Source organism: Vipera berus (assembly GCF_964194415.1).
Source record: "Vipera berus genome assembly, chromosome: 3".
Taxonomy (NCBI): Eukaryota; Metazoa; Chordata; class Lepidosauria; order Squamata; family Viperidae; genus Vipera; species Vipera berus.
In genome coordinates this window covers 146310950-146330774 of record NC_138204.1, presented here as the reverse complement: position 1 = coordinate 146330774, position 19825 = coordinate 146310950, and the positions used below count along the sequence as shown (strand labels likewise).

At 39.4% G+C, this 19825-nt stretch overlaps 1 protein-coding gene across 1 annotated transcript in view; it reads right to left on the bottom strand.

The window, feature by feature from the left end:
• BMP6 (bone morphogenetic protein 6) overlaps window positions 1–15615 on the bottom strand; it is an 87411-nt gene extending 71796 nt beyond the window's left edge. Inside the window, exon 1 of the mRNA XM_081325945.1 lies at window positions 14490–15615. Coding sequence (XP_081182071.1) covers window positions 14490–15168 — 679 coding nt within the window. The 5' untranslated portion in view covers window positions 15169–15615. The remainder of the gene's footprint in view (window positions 1–14489) is intronic.
• Window positions 15616–19825: the final 4210 nt, after the last annotated feature.

Genomic DNA, 19825 nt, shown 5'->3' with positions numbered 1-19825 from the left:
GACAGAGAATTTTTTACAATGTTAGAAACACTCATTTAAGTCCACTTGATGTATCACAAATAAAACAAAGAGTGTGCTTTTTTTCCTTATATTAGTACAATATCATTTCACAACCCTGAGGAAACATCATAAGTAAAACATTGATCAAAGTATAACCCCAGCAATAACTGGTAAATTTTCTAAGTTTGTAGTGTAATGACATGATTTAATATTAGGAAGACTACCTCTCTGAACAGCATTGCTGCCTATGAATGTAAAAATCTTACAACATATTTTCAAAAACTCTTCCTGTTACCCAATGCAAAGAATATTTATCACCAATTTATCCACATATGTTTCTTTTATTATGTATGACCTAAAAGAGTTACCTTTTGTAAATGGAGGTTCTTATTATTAGCAATAAGACAGAAAGCCACTTGCTTTCAGATTTGGATTAATGACCTAGCTCTTAAACAATGCTTTGTGTAAATCACAATTAGTAAAGGGAAAATTGCATAATTTTTAAAAAAGGATTGATTCCCAGAAAATAAGAGTTTCGCTTATCATTCTCATATAAAAGCAAATATAGTGTTCTGTTTGATGTGGTTAAGAGCATACTTTGTCCAGAGAAGGAACAATTAGCTTCTTTAGGAAGAAGAACGCAATAATATACCAGTTCAATAGCACTGGCATTGACTGGTAAAATGGCACCGGAACCGCTATTAAAATATAGCAAACAATGGAAAGACTTAAGTTAGCTTCCAAAAAAGCCACCACAAGATGGAACTATTCAGGAAATTAACATTAATGTGAGTTGCTTTCAAAAAGTAAACACCAAGCGGAACATGATCCAGATTGTATCCTTAAGAAAGCAGGCGAAATCCTTAGGAAATTGGCAACTTCCCCCCCACACTATTTGCATGGCAACAAGCTATCCCATACATGCTGATCTATGTTTTTCTTCCAATGTACCAATCTGTTGACCAGAGATCAGTCCATCTAAGATTGAAAGGGGAACAATTGATTAAAACCTCTAACCTCAACCCAGACAAAAATCCAGGTTTTGGGCTACAATTTTAACCCATGCTCCTATTGCAAATCATATTAATGGCATTTTTCTAGTTTAGAAAAAAATATTTTCTTTTTATTAATACATTTTATTTTGTCATTACTATTCATATTTCAAATCATAAGGCAAACATCACCAGCTATATATTAAAAGTTGGTCTGTACATTAGATAGGAGAGTTACTATGTATATTGCTTAATAGACTGGTCCCTGACTACCTGAGTAAATAAGAAATACTGCAAGAACATATTGTACCAAAGCATTCTGTATTACCATGCCAAAAGCAAATTGCTAGGTGTTGCATTTTTTAACTGGCAGCAGTTAAACTATGGCAATTAATTCTAAATTGGTTGTTATTGGTATTACAGTTTATTGGCCAGAAGTCCAGCAGTAACTAAATGATAGGTAGGACAAATTTTTGGCACGGGACATCTGGTCCTATTAAGAATAAGTTACAGCTTCATAGCTGTCAGTCCATAAGGCCACCATCTGCAATTAACAAAAAACAAACAACTTGTAAAAATACAGCTTCTAAGTAGAATATAACTTTTGTTTTAAAAGCAGAAACATAGGAAGTCTGTAACACGTAAACAAAACTGGCCTTAATTCTGGCTTCCTTGCCTTAGTTGCTAATTTATTTATGAACCTAATTCAAGATATTCTTACTTAGCTTTAAAGGCCTGATCTCTCAAAAAAAATTCTCCTGTATGTCTGTCTATTTAGTAAGATTAGTAAAAGCCGCTATAGTAGTGTTTCTCAGCCTTAGCAACTCCAAGATATAAGGGCTTTAAATCTCAGAATTCCCAAGCAGCACGAAGTCCACATATCTTAGAGTTGCCAAGGTTGAGAAACATTGAGCTATAGGAATCAACTTTGTTTTCCTTCTTTTTCCTTTACGGGGTCTGATAAGAAGCAGGTAAAGACTTATTGGACTGGCATCTTTTCAAAAGATAGTTAAACACAACATCCTTCTCCAGATTTCAAAGCATTTTTATATTCGTGAGCAGTTATCTACACATTAAAAGTAAGAAAATGCACAAGGCTACTCACCTTTCCGACCTGTACTTTGAAACACTTTTTATAACGTGATCCTATTTTTCTTTTTGAGATTTTTTTTAAGGATTTCTCATGCACATGTTTAAGATCTCCCTGCAGATTTTATATAATATTCAGATCTGAGGTATGGGCCATTTCAAATCTCTGTTGTTCATTCCTGAAAGTATGTTCTTGGTCGATTTGAAAGCATGTTTCCAATCATTGCTTTTCTGAAATATCTAACCTCTTTTCAGCTTCGACTGTAAACATGATTTTTTAATTAAATAAGTTTGTGTTTGGGCTTTGCCATTTTATTGCCTGTGACTTCTGGCCAACGTGTATATCTCTATAATGGATGTGTCACACTTGTTAGGTGGATAAAATTCTCCAGGATTGGTTTATCTTGGAATAGGCAACTCCACTTGATAGGAAGGAAAATATAATGCATAGGATTTTTGTATATATTTATAGCTTCTTCTTTTTGTCTAATAATTCTTTTCTTTGACATCTTAAATTCAGTGTTGCCTTTTCTTTAGATAAATACAATACCTTGCTTATGCTGTAGACAGCTGGAGGGCCACCATAATATGAGTGTGGTTATCTGTAAAAATGACTTACCAGTGGTGACTTAGTGACTTGCACTACTGGGCTGCCTTTCAAGCAAGAGACCTGTATTTACAGCAATAAAGATATGCTATTCAGATTTAAAGAATGCAATCTGTTTCGTGCAAGATTGCAAAACACCAAAAGAATAGCAGGGAAAGAATAGGAATAGGAATACTGAAAACCAACACACTCTCACAAGAGAAAGATACAATAGTGTTGCATACTGCAGAACACCCCTCCCACAGAAATATCTTAGGACTAGAATCCATATAAAATTTAAATTATATCATATAATTTCTAAAATTTCAATTTCTAAACTCACTTCCCAACTGTTCTCCCGATCGCAATACATTAGGATCTGTGCTAGGCCACTAAGTTACTCTTATAAACATGATTTTGGTAGTATTTTTCTACAGCAAATTATAGAGCAGTCTTTCAGCATCTATTCAGTTGCTTGAAGACTCTGGATCTGTTCTCTAGTACAGGGGTCCCCAACCCCTAGGACACAGTATATGTCTGTGGCCTGTTAGGAACCAGGCTGCACAGCTGGAGATGAGCGGTAGCCAAGCGAAACTGTGCATTTGTGGGATCTAGCTTGCATGCCACACACACAAACACCCCATTTCATGAAAAATTTGTCTTCTATGAAATGGTCCCTGGTACCAAAAAGGTTGGGGACCACCACTCTAATATATTTGGAAAATACAAAGTTAGAGAACATTTATTCAGAACATATTGCTTTGCAAGATCATCAGTAGAAGTAAGGAAATGCGAATGAATTAATAATTATAACTTTAAAAAAAATGTAACTGTTGAACACATTGGCTATCAGACAAGGCCATAGCAATAATAAGGAAAGGTTGGACAACATACAAGATAATTTAACATAATTTTTTCAACAATAGGTGAAAAAAGATATATATACTGCTCTAAAAAATAAAGGGAGCACAAGATAAGTCATCCTACTATTAAATACAGTACATTGTGTTGTTTAAGTGTTCTCTTTATTTTTTTGAGCAGTATATATATATATATGTGTGTGTGTGTGTGTGTGTGTGTGTGTGTATGTATATATATATATATATATATATATATATATATATATATATATATATATACACACACACACACACACAAACTAAGCGAACACTGGGATGGAATAAGAAAATCTAAAACAGTTTTTATTACTAAAAGAGCAAGCTTTCGTTGGCTAACTGCCAACGTGGTCAGGATGGAAACGCTGGAGTGGGGAGATCATGTTTATACTGTTGTGCACTCCGCTCATGGAGTGCGTCACTGGTCTGTTTGTTGAGGTCGGCCGTATTCCTTTGAGTTGTCGCGCATCCATTTTTGGGGGATGTAGTTGTCTCTGGGTGTCTGTTGTCAAAAGTGGATTGCTGACAGTTCCATGTGTTATAGCCATAGCACTAGTCATTGCCCGTGTTCTTATACCAGAGGTTCTAAACAACAGGTATCCACCTAACTTCATTAGACAACACAGGCCAGGTGAACCTACCCGCCATCAATGTGAAAACGCCTTAACATCACAGATAACACTGTCTTATATCCATGGTGTATCCGAGGCCACAGCGTGCATACTAGCCCCTTACAAGGTTGGTGTTGCCCACAGACCTGATCGGACTTTACGAGCTTGTGTCATGCGCCCTAAAGATCCACTCCCCAATGAAGAAAAATCCTTGGTCGTGTACAAGATGTCATGCCAAAATTGCAATTGCAATTACATTGGGGAGACGGCAAAATGACTGAGGACTAGAGTGCATGAACACAAGCTCGCTATTAGAAGACAAGAACAACATTCACAGGTGTGGGCACACATGGCTACACATAACCATGTCTTTAATCTAACAGGGACTGAGGCAATTGCCAGTGACAACATTAAAGGCAGCCGCTTGTGTTAATCATTCAAGACTTAAGAAGTCTGTCAAAGTAATGGGTATATTCCAGTATCTGATTCTTCTAATAACAAATCTATATTAACTAGGAAGCCACCATGAAAACAAAATACAATAAAACTAAATGTTTTACCACTAGAGGAGAAGACAGACAAGGCTGCATTATATTATCACATCTCTTTGTTGTAAACACAGAAACATTATACGTATCATAGATCTGGAAGAACTAAAGGATGGAGTCAAAATTGGAGAAACTAATGTCAGCAATCAGACTTATGCAGACAATACTACCTTGTTGCAAAAACTGAACAAGCCCTAAAAATGATTATTCTAAAAGTAGAACAAGACACCTAAAAGGTAGGGCTTCATTTGAACATCAAGAAAATTCAAGAGTATGTCAACTGGAAAATTAGAAAAATTTAAGATAAACAAGGAGCCTATAGAAATAGTTGATCATTTTCTAGGCACAAGAATTCATAAAAACGGTGGGTGTTGAGAAAAATAAGATTCAGAGAATGGTAATAATAGGCAAAAAAAATCATGAAGAGGCCTAGAAAACTCATGAAAAATTGAAACATTTCAATCAAGGCAAAAGTTAGAACAGCCAGATCAATGGCATTTGCTGTTATGATGTACAGATATGAAGAACAGACTTTATGCAAGAGTAAGAAGACAGATTCCTTTGAACTATCAACTTAGATTTCCTTGGACAGACAAGATAATAAACTGTTCAATAATACAGGAATTCAAGTTAAAATGTTCAACAGAAGCAAGGATCATGAAACAAAGACTATCATGCTTTGAATTTTGCTATTTTTTAGGTACTGTACTGTCTCAATCTTTTCAATAAGTACAGTAATTATCATTATATATTATTTCTACATAATGTTAAATGCAAAATTACATTTTTAAATATTCACCCTCTATAGTTTGTTGTCAAATGTAAGCTCTTTATAATTACAGCACATAAAAGAAACCTATAATTAACATTTTCCAAGTTAGTGGAAAAAATGCTCCAATATAGAATGGAATGTTTTGCCTCAATTATTAATGCAATTAATTTATTCTTTCCTACATGGGATATAACAAAATGAATTCAATCAATAGATTAGACTACACTACTAAATATTTTTAATAACTGAAGAAAGCAGCAAAGAGAAATGATTCTCCTTGTGTTAATTAAGAAGAATATTTTTCTGCAGCAATACCTTCAGTGTATAAGAGAAAACTCATTGTAAATATGAAATTCTATTTCTCTTCCAGTTTAAATGGGAAGAAGGGAATTATATCCATATTGTTGACAAGCCACAAATGTGTATTTTTTTTTTGCTATATCAGTTAAATAATTTAAAAAATAAATCACTGCTTATTTCCTGGTGGTTACATGAAAGTGTTTCTAATGCCTCTATAATTAAGCAATAGAGTTCCCTTCTAGAAATGTGAAGTGCAGAATGTTTGTGGGTAAGAAAGATGTTCATACCTAGTGCATGATTAGGTTTGGCAGCTCTAATTTTTCCTTTCTTGGAAAGAAGAGAAAGGCACAAAGAGTGAAATATATGTCCCAACCCAAATATCACAAGACAGATGATGGTGGAAAATATTTACAGAAAAAAATCCAATCATGGAAAATAAGTTAATTCTCAAATATTATATTTTACATAAATCCAATTCTCATATGTTCCATCTGGAACTTTCCAACATATTAAAAAATGTTCACACTCAGTATATTTACCAATGAGGATTAACAACATTTTGACTGATTGTTCATGATCACGGCTTTCCAAACGATTCAGGAGTTGTGTTCCAGATCTTGTGTGAGCATTGCACTTCGAAACTATCTGTTTAAGGAGTCTGAGCTTTTTCAGGCTTCGGCCCAGGCCTGAAAACAATATGCAGTAATACCTTTTAGACTCATGCAAAAGCCTGAAAAAGGTAATGCATAGCAGTGAGGTGTTGCCCTCATGCAATATCAGAAGCATGTGTTTTAAATCATTTCTGAAGTTTTCAGAACCCAAGTAATTATAGCATAAATTGCTCTGCACCACTGCAACTTTAAAACAAACTGCTTGGTCAATTTTACCACACTCTGGTTGACCAGAGGGAGCACTGACTGGCTGGTATTCTTCTCTAACTGTATTAAAACGTCCAAGAGTGAAGATGATTATACATACAACCAGCTCAAAGTACTGTAGCTTAGAAGGAACAGAAATAGTTCCATATGGAAGTAGCCTGCTCTCTTTACAGTTTAAACTCCTGGATTCTGCAAACAGGCAAATCAGTTGTTTAGTCAGAAACAGTGGGTGGGGAACTACAAGCAAGGTACAAAATTATCCATATCTCTTTTTGGGGTACAGATTCAAAGCAGTTGTTTATGTCCAAGTAACCCATAAGCCTACAAAAAAGCTCTTCAGAAAACCACAGACACACGTTCTCCCTTTTTCTTTCCAGTTGAGGAAAGGACCCCACAGAAAGTTGCCTATGCAGCATAAGTCCCACTTTCACCATTGCCAATAAGACATTATTTTAATTGGTTAACTATCATGTATTCAATTTTTCACTCACGGTGTTCATAAATTCATGTCTGAATCTTCCAAGTCTTAAACCCTTATTCTAAATACTGTTCCACATTAGCACTTGTTAAGAGAGTTGCACAGCTTTTTCTAGTCATGGAACCTATTAGTTAAAATTAAAAAAATAATAAAAAAACTTTGATTCGTAAAATGGAGGCCATGGTTCATTTTTCATGGAATAACAAATCAAACTCTTTCCGTTACAAATGACCTTGACTGCATTCAAATAAACATTGTTCTTCCCTTAATGTATCATGAAACCCCAACAGGTTCTCATGGAGGCCTTGAATTCCACTGAACATAGTTTGAAAAATCCTTCTCTAGATGATCAGGGCACCATGGCTTAGCTTAAGATGTGAATTTAGACACTACTAATTGCTAATTAAACATGATGGAGCGGTGTCTTCTGTACTGTTAATGATGTTTATTTAGTTCTCATGTTAAAGTGCAAATATCCAATGCAAATTAGAATTCTTTCTCCAGATTCACTTAAAAATTTGCTAGTGGAAGATATATCTTTGCTTGAAGAGACATGATGTCACTCTGTACCCCTTGTATAAATAAGCATTTAACTTTTTCATAACTAGGAAGATAAATAGTTTTGCATGTGCACCTGTTGGGAAATTTGCTAAAAACATCAGCTTAAATTATAAATGTTTTGCAAATAGAAAATTGCTATTCATGCAGTTCTAATAAGTTTGCAGAATAATAAAATTCTCAAAACTATTTTCATAGCTTTTTTATCTTATTAACAATTAGAGAAATATAATACTAATTTCATAAGTGCTACATTAATTCTACATTATAGAATTTGCATTAAAGTCTTCTTGGCTGATTCATCGTATTTGCTCAAATCACCTAACATTTTGACTTATTGAATATATTGCTAATACTATACAATCTTAGCACTCTGGAACTAACTCCCTATTAGAAGTACACTGATGACAAATATGGCAGTGAAATTCCCAAAATCCTAAACAATTGTAAAATATTTGCAGATATAGATAAACACCAGGAAAAATTGGAAGTCAACCAATAAATGATTTTTTTTACAAATGCTGGTAAAATACATGGTCAACAACCCAATTAAACAATAGTTTGTTAAATAGAACCAAGGACATTTTTATCCACTGGGTTCATGTACATTGCTCAGAAGTATTCAAACAATGTAGACATCAGCAGCTTAAATATGAAAAATAATATTCTTTTAAAGTCATATAGTATCTAACTAAAGTATCTAACTAATGTATCTAACTAACTAAATAACACTTTATTTTTTGTCTTTAATTTTAGCAGAAGGAGGGAGAGGGAGAGGGAGAGGGAGAGGGAGAGGGAGAGGGAGAGGGAGAGAGAGAGAGAGAGAGAGATTGATTTATGAGATACTGATATTCCCAGTCAATATTTCCAACGTGAATCATATCTCTTTTGCATGTTAGTAACATTCTATATAAAAAGGTAAAGGTTCCCCTGCACATGCGTGCTAGTTGTTTCCAACTCTAGGGGCCAGTGCTCATCTCCGTTTCAAAGCTGAAGAGCCAGCGCTTGTCCGAGGACATCTCCGTGGTCATGACTAGATGCCAAAGGCGCACAGAACACTATTACCTTCCCACCGTAGTGGTCCCTATTTTTCTACTTGCATTTTTACGTGCTTTCGAACTGCTAGGTTGGCAGAAGCTGGGACGAGTAACAGGCGCTCACTCTGTTACGCAGCACTCGGAATTCGACCCGCCAAACTGCCAACCTTCTGATCGACAAGCTCAGCGTCCTAACCCACTGAGCCACCACGTCCCTAACATTCTATATAGGGACTGTTAAAAAAAAATACAAACATGGCCATACGGAAAATAAAAATGAAAAGAATGTCACATTTCTTGCTAAAACAATTTTACCTCTTTTCAAAGCTAGTAACCTGGATGATACTGGGAAGATTCTGTTTCTGAAGTTAAATTACTATTTGAACTGTCCATACTTTTTTTAAAGAAACGTTTGTGATAGATTACATGGGGGGGAGGGGGAAGAAAATAGAATTTTTCCAGGATTTCTTGGATGTGTGTGTGTCAAGAATCAGTTCTTAAGATCATACATGATTGGCTTCACCTACAAATGCCATAAACATCACTGCAGATCATATTTTGTATTTATTCCCATTATTGCTATGTCTTTCTACTTAAGCTTCTCTCCAAATTAAAATTTCATTTTCTCCAATATGACCATGTAGAATTTCCACTACAACTAAAGAGATTGGGATGAGTAGTGGGAAAGATGTGGCATCAAAAGATCAAAGCACATACTTTGTCTTTTTAAAATATGGCAAAACCGATCCAATCCATGAATGAACAGCAAAGAAAAGTTTACTTCATTGGTGATAATGTTTTAAGACACGAAGGTTTAAACTAGACAAACCTCATTCAGGGCCACATGCATAAAAATCCTACTTATGAGAAAAAGAACCACACATTACTATTTTGAAATTTAATCTCAAGTATACTAAGAAATGAAGCCTCCTACTTATTGAATTCTGAAGTAATAGCTGAGAAAGAGTTTGCTTAATACAAGGAAAACACTAAGAAATGAATGTAATGCAGTCCTGGCACTAGTATTCTATTCCTCCCCACAGCAAAATGATATATGTATAGCAATTCCTAGGCTTTTTTGAAAATAAATTTACTACACAAGTTAATGAAACTAATTAACAGTCTTCTTTAAACATGTCTTAACACAACATTCCTTCTTTTCCTCCTATTTTTGGCTGCCAGGTAAAGGTGTTTTGTTCATTGCTACAATTATAACATTGGATCGTATTTGAAAGCATGGAGAATATTCACAGACTATTTTCATCAATCATTAAGGAAACTATTTCCTGAATAGCTATCATTTTTATTGAAATGTAATATCAGTGATATTAATGTATCAACATATCACTAAAAAAAAGATGCATCTCTAATTTATCACTGAAATAAATTTTAGTTTTCCCCCCTCTTCTTGAGCAGCATAAATTACTCTTCAGATACATTATATATATATTTTCTAATTCGACATTTTAAGCAAGTTGCATTAGTAGATTTTACATTTGCCTTTCTAGGTTTTCTAGCAGTCATTCATTATTGTTAGTTTTGAGTTGGGAATCACAATTTGTCAGTACTTTCACCCAGATTTAGCACATTTTCTATGTGCTGAAATCCTTATTGAATATACAGATCAAGCTAGGTAAATATCCACTGCATTTATATCATAATGCACAACCAAAAGAACAAAACAACAAAAATAGACTTGATAGGCAAATGTGATAGTGTTATAACCATCACATTAACCTAAGCGTGAGTGCACAAAATGCAGGGATGCACCAATGTTTCGATGTTTCAATTGTCCTGCACATACAAGAAACACAGGGATAGCATGCTCAGTGTCCATTACTGGAAAAACTTTCTGAATCTTTATACCAAGAACACAAATATTCAGATTGCAATTAGGGTCTTCTGAGATTACTATAACAATGTTCAGCATCATCAAGATTTCTCTCCAACCAAGTAACCTCTAATGCTTACCAGCTGAATCTATTGTAATATTTGTCTTCAGAAATAATTTACACGTCTAGGTTTTGTTATTATGTTATTTATGCAATGTTACTTTATGTAACTGTAATATTACTTGGAGGTGGCAAAATAAATACATTCAAGTACAGGTACTCCTCAACCTATGACTGTAATTGAGCCTGTAATTTTGGTTGCAAGTCATGATGGTCATAAAGCAGGTCATCACGTGGCCGCATCCAATTTTACAACCAGTGGTCATTAAGCAAATGCTATGGTCGTTAAATGCTGCATTGGTTAAGCAAACCTATTGTTCGCTATGGCATGTTTTTTGCTGGAAACTGAAAGTAAACACCAGTTTCCAGAAAAAATGCAAATCGGGGCCCCATGACCACAGGACATTTAAATATTGGGCTGGCTACCGAACACCCAAAATGCAGTTGTGTGACTGGTGGAGGCAGGGTATTCACTGACGTTTTAAATACTTTTTCACTATAAAGAGAGGCACAACGCATTCTGGAATGTAGCAGGATATAGGACAGAGAAGAAAGGATGCCTAAGACATGATTAATTGTTTAGCGGTATTTTGCATTCAGAAATCTTAGATTGTAGTCAATGGTACTACACGTTTCAATTAGTAGAGCTGAGAAAGATTTCACTTGAAACCTAGGACAGTAACTTTCAATCAGGATAAATAATATTAGTCAAGTTAGACCAATAATTTCAAAAGAACAGGTGGTCCCCAGTTTAAGAAGGAGGTCTGTTTCCTGTTGTCCTTAGTTGAATTTGTAAAGTAGAGCAGTATCACTGTGTAATATTGCATTAGTATTGTATAATAACCTTGAATTATTGTGTATTTAATTGGAATCATTGTGCATTTTACTCAAATTTTGCTAAGATAGGCTCGCATCTCAAGTCTGGGTTGTCCTTAAACCAGGGCATTCCTAACCCCAGGGACTTGCTGTAGTATCAACTACTTTTCCCTCTGAAAAACACAGTGTTTTGCAGGATAATAAAGCAATCCTAGGACAGGAAGGCCTGGAGGAACATTGTCCATAGGGTCACGATGGGTCGGACACGACTTCGCAACTAACAACAACAACAACAACAAAGCAATCCTATTACCTGTTTACTCAAAAGTAAGTCCCACGGTATACAATAGCTACTTTTCTCCAAGTTAGCGATATGCAGGCTCATTACTATACTGATAGAGAACAATCCCTTCTTTGAATTGTACCTGCATTTGTTTTTGTTTGCACAACCACACAACTAGCAGAAGATCTGTTGAGGGAAACAGCATCCATAACCAACCCCCTCCCTAGCATTCTTAAACCAGTTATTTCTAAACCTGCCCAAAACAGCACCAAAACAGTACCATGGTCAGTACCACAGAAGCATGGAATAGAATGTCAGCAATCTATAATACAGACAGTGAACTCAGGTAACATATGTGTAATGACTACAAGATTAAGCAGAGCATTTAATGATATTGAGAATCAGTATGAACAGAACTTTAAATTAAGTATGTCAATTTTCCCCAGATTACAAAATCAACTTTAATCCCAAAGATATGGTTTCATATAAAGCCAACGCATAGCAAAACAAATCGCTATTTCTCATCACTACCTTCAATAAGTACTACACTCCGCCATCTAAAATCAATAATTCACTGATTTAACAGGCACTAGGAACTGAATTTAGGACACCATGCATATGCAAGAATTTCCAGTGTATCAAATTTTAAGAAATACTGAATATATCTCTCACAATTATTTATTAAATTTACAAGTTGCCATCTTGCCAAATGTATTTATTAATCAAACTGATATAGCCATCCATTTCACTGGAAGAAACTCTAGGCAGCAAACAATAATCAAATAAAATAAAAACAAAAATATAAACTCCATATTAAGAATATGATAAAAACTTGAAATACAAACTCCAGATGAAGAAAGATAAAAATGACCATCTTATCCATGGAGCCATCTAAGCAAGCCTCTGGTTGGTTGGTAGCTGCAGGCTTGAGAACATAAGCAGGTCATAAGGGCTTTTTGGAATATCAAAATATAAAAATGACTCTATAACAAAGATGAAAGAGAAAGAACCTAAGGCCATTTCTATTTCTGGTAATAACAGTCTATCAAGAGCAATTACAGAGGCTGCTTAGTTTGAATACAGGTTAGTTTAAGAATGAGGTCCATTCCATAGGTCTGTCCTCGCCCTAAATTTCTATGTGAACCAGAAATGTCTTTACATCAAATTTCTACAGTGTGTGAACCAGAACAGTATTATTGTACAATACTGTATACCGTAAGTAGAATTGTGTAGTAAACTTGAACGATTAACTCGAATCATTATGTATTTAACTCAAATTTTGCTACAGTAGGCTCAGTTCTTAGCTATGGGTCATCCTTAAGTTGGGTGTTCTTAACAGGACTTGCTGTACATTAATATTCTGTGGGGCACTAGCCCAAATGATGTATATCACATAATCTTTGAAATAAGAGACATGTCTTCATTCAGCAGGATCCCTACCAAGGCCAGATACGTAACTTTCTGTTTGCTTGGTTCCAGGCCAACTTCATACTATAATATGCAGTTACACCAAGGAATGCAGTTTGACTATATAATTTAGATCTCTATTCTGCTGTTGTGAACTAGAGGTCATTAGCATGTGATAGAGAGGGAGGGGGGAATCCTTGCAAGTAGTGTTGGCATAACACGGCAGCTGGAAGAAGGGGGATGAGAGTGGTCACTGGAGAAAAAAAGATAAGGAAAAGTTTACAGCCAGATAGCTGTTAGTCTTCTGCAGCGCAAGAGCATATATGGCAATAAATAAGAGAGTATAAGGTTCCTTAAGACACTTTTAGAGGTTTTAACAGTGCAGATAGTCCTCAACTTACAACAGTTCATTTAGTGACTGTTCAAAGTTACACAGCACTGGAAAAAGTGACTTACGACCATTTTTCACACCTATAACCATTGCAGCATCCCCATGGTCACGTGATCAAAATTCAGGTGCTTGGCCAATGGTTCATACTTATGACCGTTGTTGTTGTTGTCCCAAGGTCATGCCTCCCGACAAGCAAAATCAACGGGGAAGCCAGATTCACTTAACAACCACGTTACTAATTTAGCCACCACAGCGATTCACTTAACAACCGTGGCAAGAAAGCTGGTAAAATGGGGCAAAACTCAAGTCAACGAACGTTTGTTTCACTCAGCAAACAGAAATGTTGGGCTCAGTTGTGGTCGTAAGTCGAGGACTAACCTGCATCGCCCAGCTCAAAACGTTAAACAAGGGCCACACAAGCCACCTGTGGCATCTGCGCAGGTGACGAACCAACGCCTCCTCCCTTTTTCAACCCACCTCACTCACCCAGGTGGTCGTAAGTCGAGGACTAACCTGCATCGCCCAGCTCAAAACGTTAAACAAGGGCCACACAAGCCACCTGTGGCATCTGCGCAGGTGAGGAACCAACGCCGCCTCCCTTTTTCAACCCACCTCACTCACCCAGGTGGTCGTAAGTCGAGGACTAACCTGCATCGCCCAGCTCAAAACGTTAAACAAGGGCCACACAAGCCACCTGTGGCATCTGCGCAGGTGAGGAACCAACGCCGCCTCCCTTTTTCAACCCACCTCACTAACCCAGGTGGTCGTAAGTCGAGGACTAACCTGCATCACCCAGCTCAAAACGTTAAACAAGGGCCACACAAGCCACCTGTGGCATCTGCGCAGGTGAGGAACCAACGCCACGCGCCTCCCTTTTTCAACCCACCTCACTCACCCAGGTTGACGAAGCTCATGATCATGTCAGCCTCGTTGAGAAAAGCGCTGTCCTGCGAGCTAGCCAGGCTAGGATTGCCGGAGGAGCCCAGGCTGTGGGTGAGGAGAGTTTTGCGCTGTAGGGGTCGCGCAGTGGAGGTGTGCCGGGTGTCGTCGTCGCCGCCGCCGCCGCCGCGATGCTCGGCCTCCTCTCCTTCCGCCGCCGCTTCCTCCTCCTCGCCGGACAGCGTGTTATAGAGATCCAGCATGAAGAGGGGAGCAGAGTTAAGCCTGCCCGGCGGGGCCGTTGACTGCTGTTGCTGCTGCTGCTGCTGCTGCTGCCGCCGGCGTTGCTGAGGGAGAGGAACTTCGGGCTCTCCCGGCTGCTGCAGCTGAAGCCCGTGCGCGGGCCGGGGCCGGTGAGGCAAGCCCAGCACGGAAAGAATTTCCTTCTGCATCTCCCGCTTCTCGTGGGACTTGAGGCGACGGTAGAGGAAGCCCGCCGGGGTGGAAGAGGTGGGGACGGGCGCCTGAGGCTGAGCCTTACCGCTCCCGGGGACGAAGCCCGCGGCGCTCCGGCTGCTCAGGAGAAACGCCCCAGCGGCGGGCAGGAGAGGCAGCCCGGCGGGCAGGAGAGGACAGCAGCAATAGCTACCACACACCACCGCCCACCACCAAAACCAGCGCAGCCTCAACGGCATCGCTTTCCCGCTTCTGCTCGGCCGCCCTTCACGTTCGCTTACGGCTAAAGTTGGCTGTGGAAGCCGGAGCTCGTTCGTCTTCTGCTTCCACTACCACCACCACCCTCCCTCCTCCCCCGTCGTTTCCCTTGGGGGGGGTGGCAGCGGTGCTAATTCAGGGGAGGGGAAGAAGATAAGCGCTCGGAGTTTCCCTCCTGGTCAGTGACCCCCATCCCCGCTTCCGACCAGGCTCCCACCCCCCACTCCCACCCCTCCGGGAGCTGGGGGCCACCGCCGCAAGGGGTTCTAGCCCTCCTGGCCCCTTCTTCTGCAAACTCCAGGTGCAAAACCTTCTGGATCTCGCACCCGGATTACATCTCCCGCTACTCCTGCGCGGGAGTCGTCTTGGACCGACCCAGGCAAGTGGAGCGATCTAACTCCGGGCTCTCTCTTTTTTTTTCTTTCCACCGAGTCAGTCCGGTAGCCGGCAGTGTTTTGCGCCTCTTCCGCGCCAAGAACAAGTGGGAGCGAGCCGCGCAGCCCCTTTTCTCCTCACGGGAGTGAAGTTCTCCGGGGGGGGGGGGAAATAAATAAAAATTAAAAGGGGGGAGTTGGAAGGGAAAGGGCTGGAGAAGGCAAAAGAAAACAAAATCCCCACACGAAGTGCCAACCCCCCCCCCAAAAAATCATCCAACTCCTCCCTCCCTCCCTCCCTCTCTCTCTCCCTCTCTCTCTCCCTCTCCCCCCCCCCAGGCAAAAAGCGTGGCGGACACAGGCGCCTTTCCTGAGATAGTTTCTCGCGCGCGCGCCCCCCCTCTCTCTCTCTTCCCCCCCCCCCCCGCCCGGCAGAAGTTCGCGGGAAGGCTGAGGGGAGCTTTCGAGAGAATCCTAACAGCGCGCGCTCTCCTCGCGCCAGCCCGGGCAGCTTTTGAGTCACTTCTGGCGAGCTCAGCTGCCGAACCTCACAGGTACCGCGATCCAGCTGGCAGAAGCGCCCGCCTCTTTTTTTTTTTCTTTTTTTTTCCTTCTCTTGATGGGCGGCGAAGGGAACTGTTAAAAGCGGCTCCCGGTCCCCCCGTCCGTCACTGCCTGGAACCTCTCCGCCCCGAGAGGAGGCGTTGCCTCCTGCAAGACGCTTGTTGCTGCCCTTTGCTTGAGGGGACCAGCTCAGCGCCTTCCCGGTGGGTGAGATGGGCGGGGGAGGGTTAAAAAAAACCCCGATGTGAGACGGGGGGCTCTGCCGAAGAGGAAACGAGCGTGAATGAGGGTTGGGTTCTCTTCTGACACGCAGGTGAAACTTGGGAAACTTGGCTTGGACGGGTTTTGAAAGCGGGGGGGGCGGGCGGGGGGAGAAATTCCGCTTTTCGGGGATAAAAATAACAATTTCCAACGGTTATGATTTGTATTTCTATCTCACTGTTTGATGCATTTCTATGCATTATCTCACCTTTTTTTTACTTTCCAAAGAGCAATATATCGAGTTTGGGGGTAGACGCTGATTTCTCAGGAAAACACCCTTTTTGCTGAATTAAAACCCAATGAACAATCGTGCAGTCGTCCAGGTTTCACAAAACTCTTTTTAGGAGCTCTTCTAGTAGAGAATCATCTTGTCTGAAACTGGAAGCTCCTTATAAACTCAAATGTAGTATAAGTTTGAATTTTTGGAAGGAAGGAAGGAAGGAAGGAAGGAAGGAAGGAAGGAAGGAAGGAAGGAAGGAAGGAAGGAAGGAAGGAAGGAAGGGTCTATAGTTAAGGAACTATATAAACAACAAAGAAACTATGAAGAACATGTTCCCCCCTACATCTCGGAAATTGTACGAAGAAAATGCTTTCAATGTAGCCTAGAACTGACATATCCCTACAGATATCCTTAGCTCCAGCAAAATTTGGCAGCATAATCTGAGGGGATTTCTCAGAGTTTCTTACTTTTAACTTGCCCCTTACCCTGTGTAACATTCAACTTTCAAAAAAAAAAGTGGAATCAAAAACTATTTGCCATCTTTTATTACTTTTCTTCCTACTAATTATATAATGTCTTAGTTTTAATACAGTTTTTAAATAAACTCCTTTATTTCCTCTACTCCTCAAAAAAAAAGAAAGAAAAAGCATCTATGAGGAGAACTTTCTTTGTGGGACAGGTACACTCTTTGCCAGAAAATTGTATTTTAAGAATTTACAAAAGCCCTCAAATTGTAGAATCCAATCTGGTCCCAGTGACTAACCCAGACTGGATCCTGCAACATTGTCCTGGGACTCGTATATTTGCCTTCATTGGTGACTATCAAGTTGCTCTGAAGAGCCCTAAGTGGTAAGAACAATGTTTTCCACTCTATTTATTAAACTCCACTTGACGTTTATTCAGAATTTCTGAGAGTGTGCGTCATCTTTCTAGTTTGTTATACTTACTATCACTGTTCTTATGGGAACTGCTGTACAAATAGTCCTCAATTAATGATCATTCATTCAACAACCATTCAGTTGGGGCTAAACAAATGATAGTTATGGCCAGTCCTTGAAGTAATGGCCATTGCAAGCTCTTTCCCCCTCCTCCCCCCATCACCTGGTCAAAATGTGGGTGCTTGATAGCCAGCCCACACCTACGACCTGGCTTGATAGCCAGCACACCTACGGTGCTTCAACTCCCACCACCTGGGTATCTCCCCATCCCAATCTCTTGCACTCCACCACCCTGCTGCCCCCAGAGGTCGTCCTTCCCGCTGCTGCTGATGAAGTGTGCTCAGCCTGGCCCTTTGCAAGGCTGCTGCTGGCTACCCCAGGCCTTCTTTCCAAAGGTCTGCACGATGTTGTTCAAATCACATGCAGCTGTTGCACAGGGAATCCTCCTTGTGAGACCTTTGAATGCAGCACAGGGTGGCAGGGTGAACAGGGGCAGAGGAGTGCAGGCTGGCCAAAAAGACAGAGATGGGGAAATAGGGGGAAGGGAGGGGTTGAAGAGGAGGCAGTCCCTTACCTTACCAAGGCTCTGGATTAGGAGGAACCAAGCTGGGGACGGCGCGGATTGGGGCAGATCCTCATCCCATGACCAGGTAAGATTTGGTTAACCATGGGACTGCTGGGATTGCTGTTGCTAAATGATGCAGTCACATGACACTGCACCTTACAACCACATCACTTAGCATTGGACATTCCTGTCTCAGTAACTATAGAAAAGAATAAAATATTCTTTATCAGCCAAGTGTGACTGGACACACACAAGGAATTTGTCTCAGGTTCATAAGCTCTGTCTACGTACATCATAATCATAAAATACATTCATCACAAATCATAAGATACAACACTTAGTGATAGACATATTAAATCAACGATAAATCATAAGATGCAAGCGACCAAGTTATTAACTAAGGAGTATCTGTATTCCAGTGCAATTTGGACTAAGCTCTTCAGAATACATTTTTAGAGCACGGGACACATTGATAAAATCCCCTATTGAATAATCCAGTAGTCAGCTGTAACGGTCAAGAAAGGTTTACCTGTAATGCAATATGGAAGTAAGAACTAAACGGGTGCAGGCTGATACACAGCACTTTGCAAAACTAGGACCCTTGTGTAATCATCACCACAAATCACATCCTAGCTTTTTATGGATTTGAATAGTTCTTTAGAAGGTCACAGAAAACTCAAGCCAAGTCAGGTCTGGTTAGCATTTGGAGGGCAGAACACCAGGGAATATTAGGGCTGGAGACTAGGCTGGGAAATAAAAAAATGAAAAGAAAGCAATTCCATTCTGTTGCCAAGAAAATTACATGGACATGCCCATTAAATTAGCAGAATCAAGGTTGACTGAAATATGGCTTTAAAAACGGTAATCCCATTTGGAAAAAAAAAATCAAAAGAGCAGATATGCAATAGGGAAAAATCTCTAGACAAATGATTAGATCAAAATATTATGCAAATGTGTGTTTCCTCCTATTCTTCAATTGACTTATGGAGGCTCTCATACTAAAAACAATGTATCTTATTTCACAAGTGGAGTAGTTAACAGGAAGCCTAATAGCTTGTAAATAAGTTAAACAGGAAGTCCATGAACTCAGAACAGTTTTTTAAAATAAACTAAGTAATAAATCTTTGTTCATTCCAAAAGATTCCTCAAGATAACAGGCATATTTTCCTTTGGCTGACAAATAAACCAAATGCAGAAGGCAGAGTAAGTTAACTGTTATTAAAAACACTACAAGAAAGGGTCAAATTAACATATTCCATAACTGTGTGGTTCCTGTGAAACACTGGCTGTTTTTGTACATTGTGCTAACCTATGATCTGCTTAGCTCTGATTTCCTAAGCCACAATTGGTTGGGATCATCCAGCAAACTAAATGAGAACAATCCAAACCACTTTGGCTCAGTGTTCAAACTTAATCACAGATTTGTTTAAGTTTACCTTGCATGACAAGCTGAGACAAACATCTGCCCCCTCACACACACACTTTTTCTCCTATAAGCTGCTATGATTTGAGTTCAAACTTAGGATTCCAAGTTCTGCAGAATATGTACATCACACAGTTTATGTTAATAAAAATACAGAGATGATAAAAATGGTTGTAAGATGTATTAAAGCAGCAAGAGTTTCACGATAAATTGTCTCCAGATGAATAGAAATAAACAATCTGTCTTTAACATTGTAAATATTATTATTATTCAAAGTGTTTACAGTATTACAA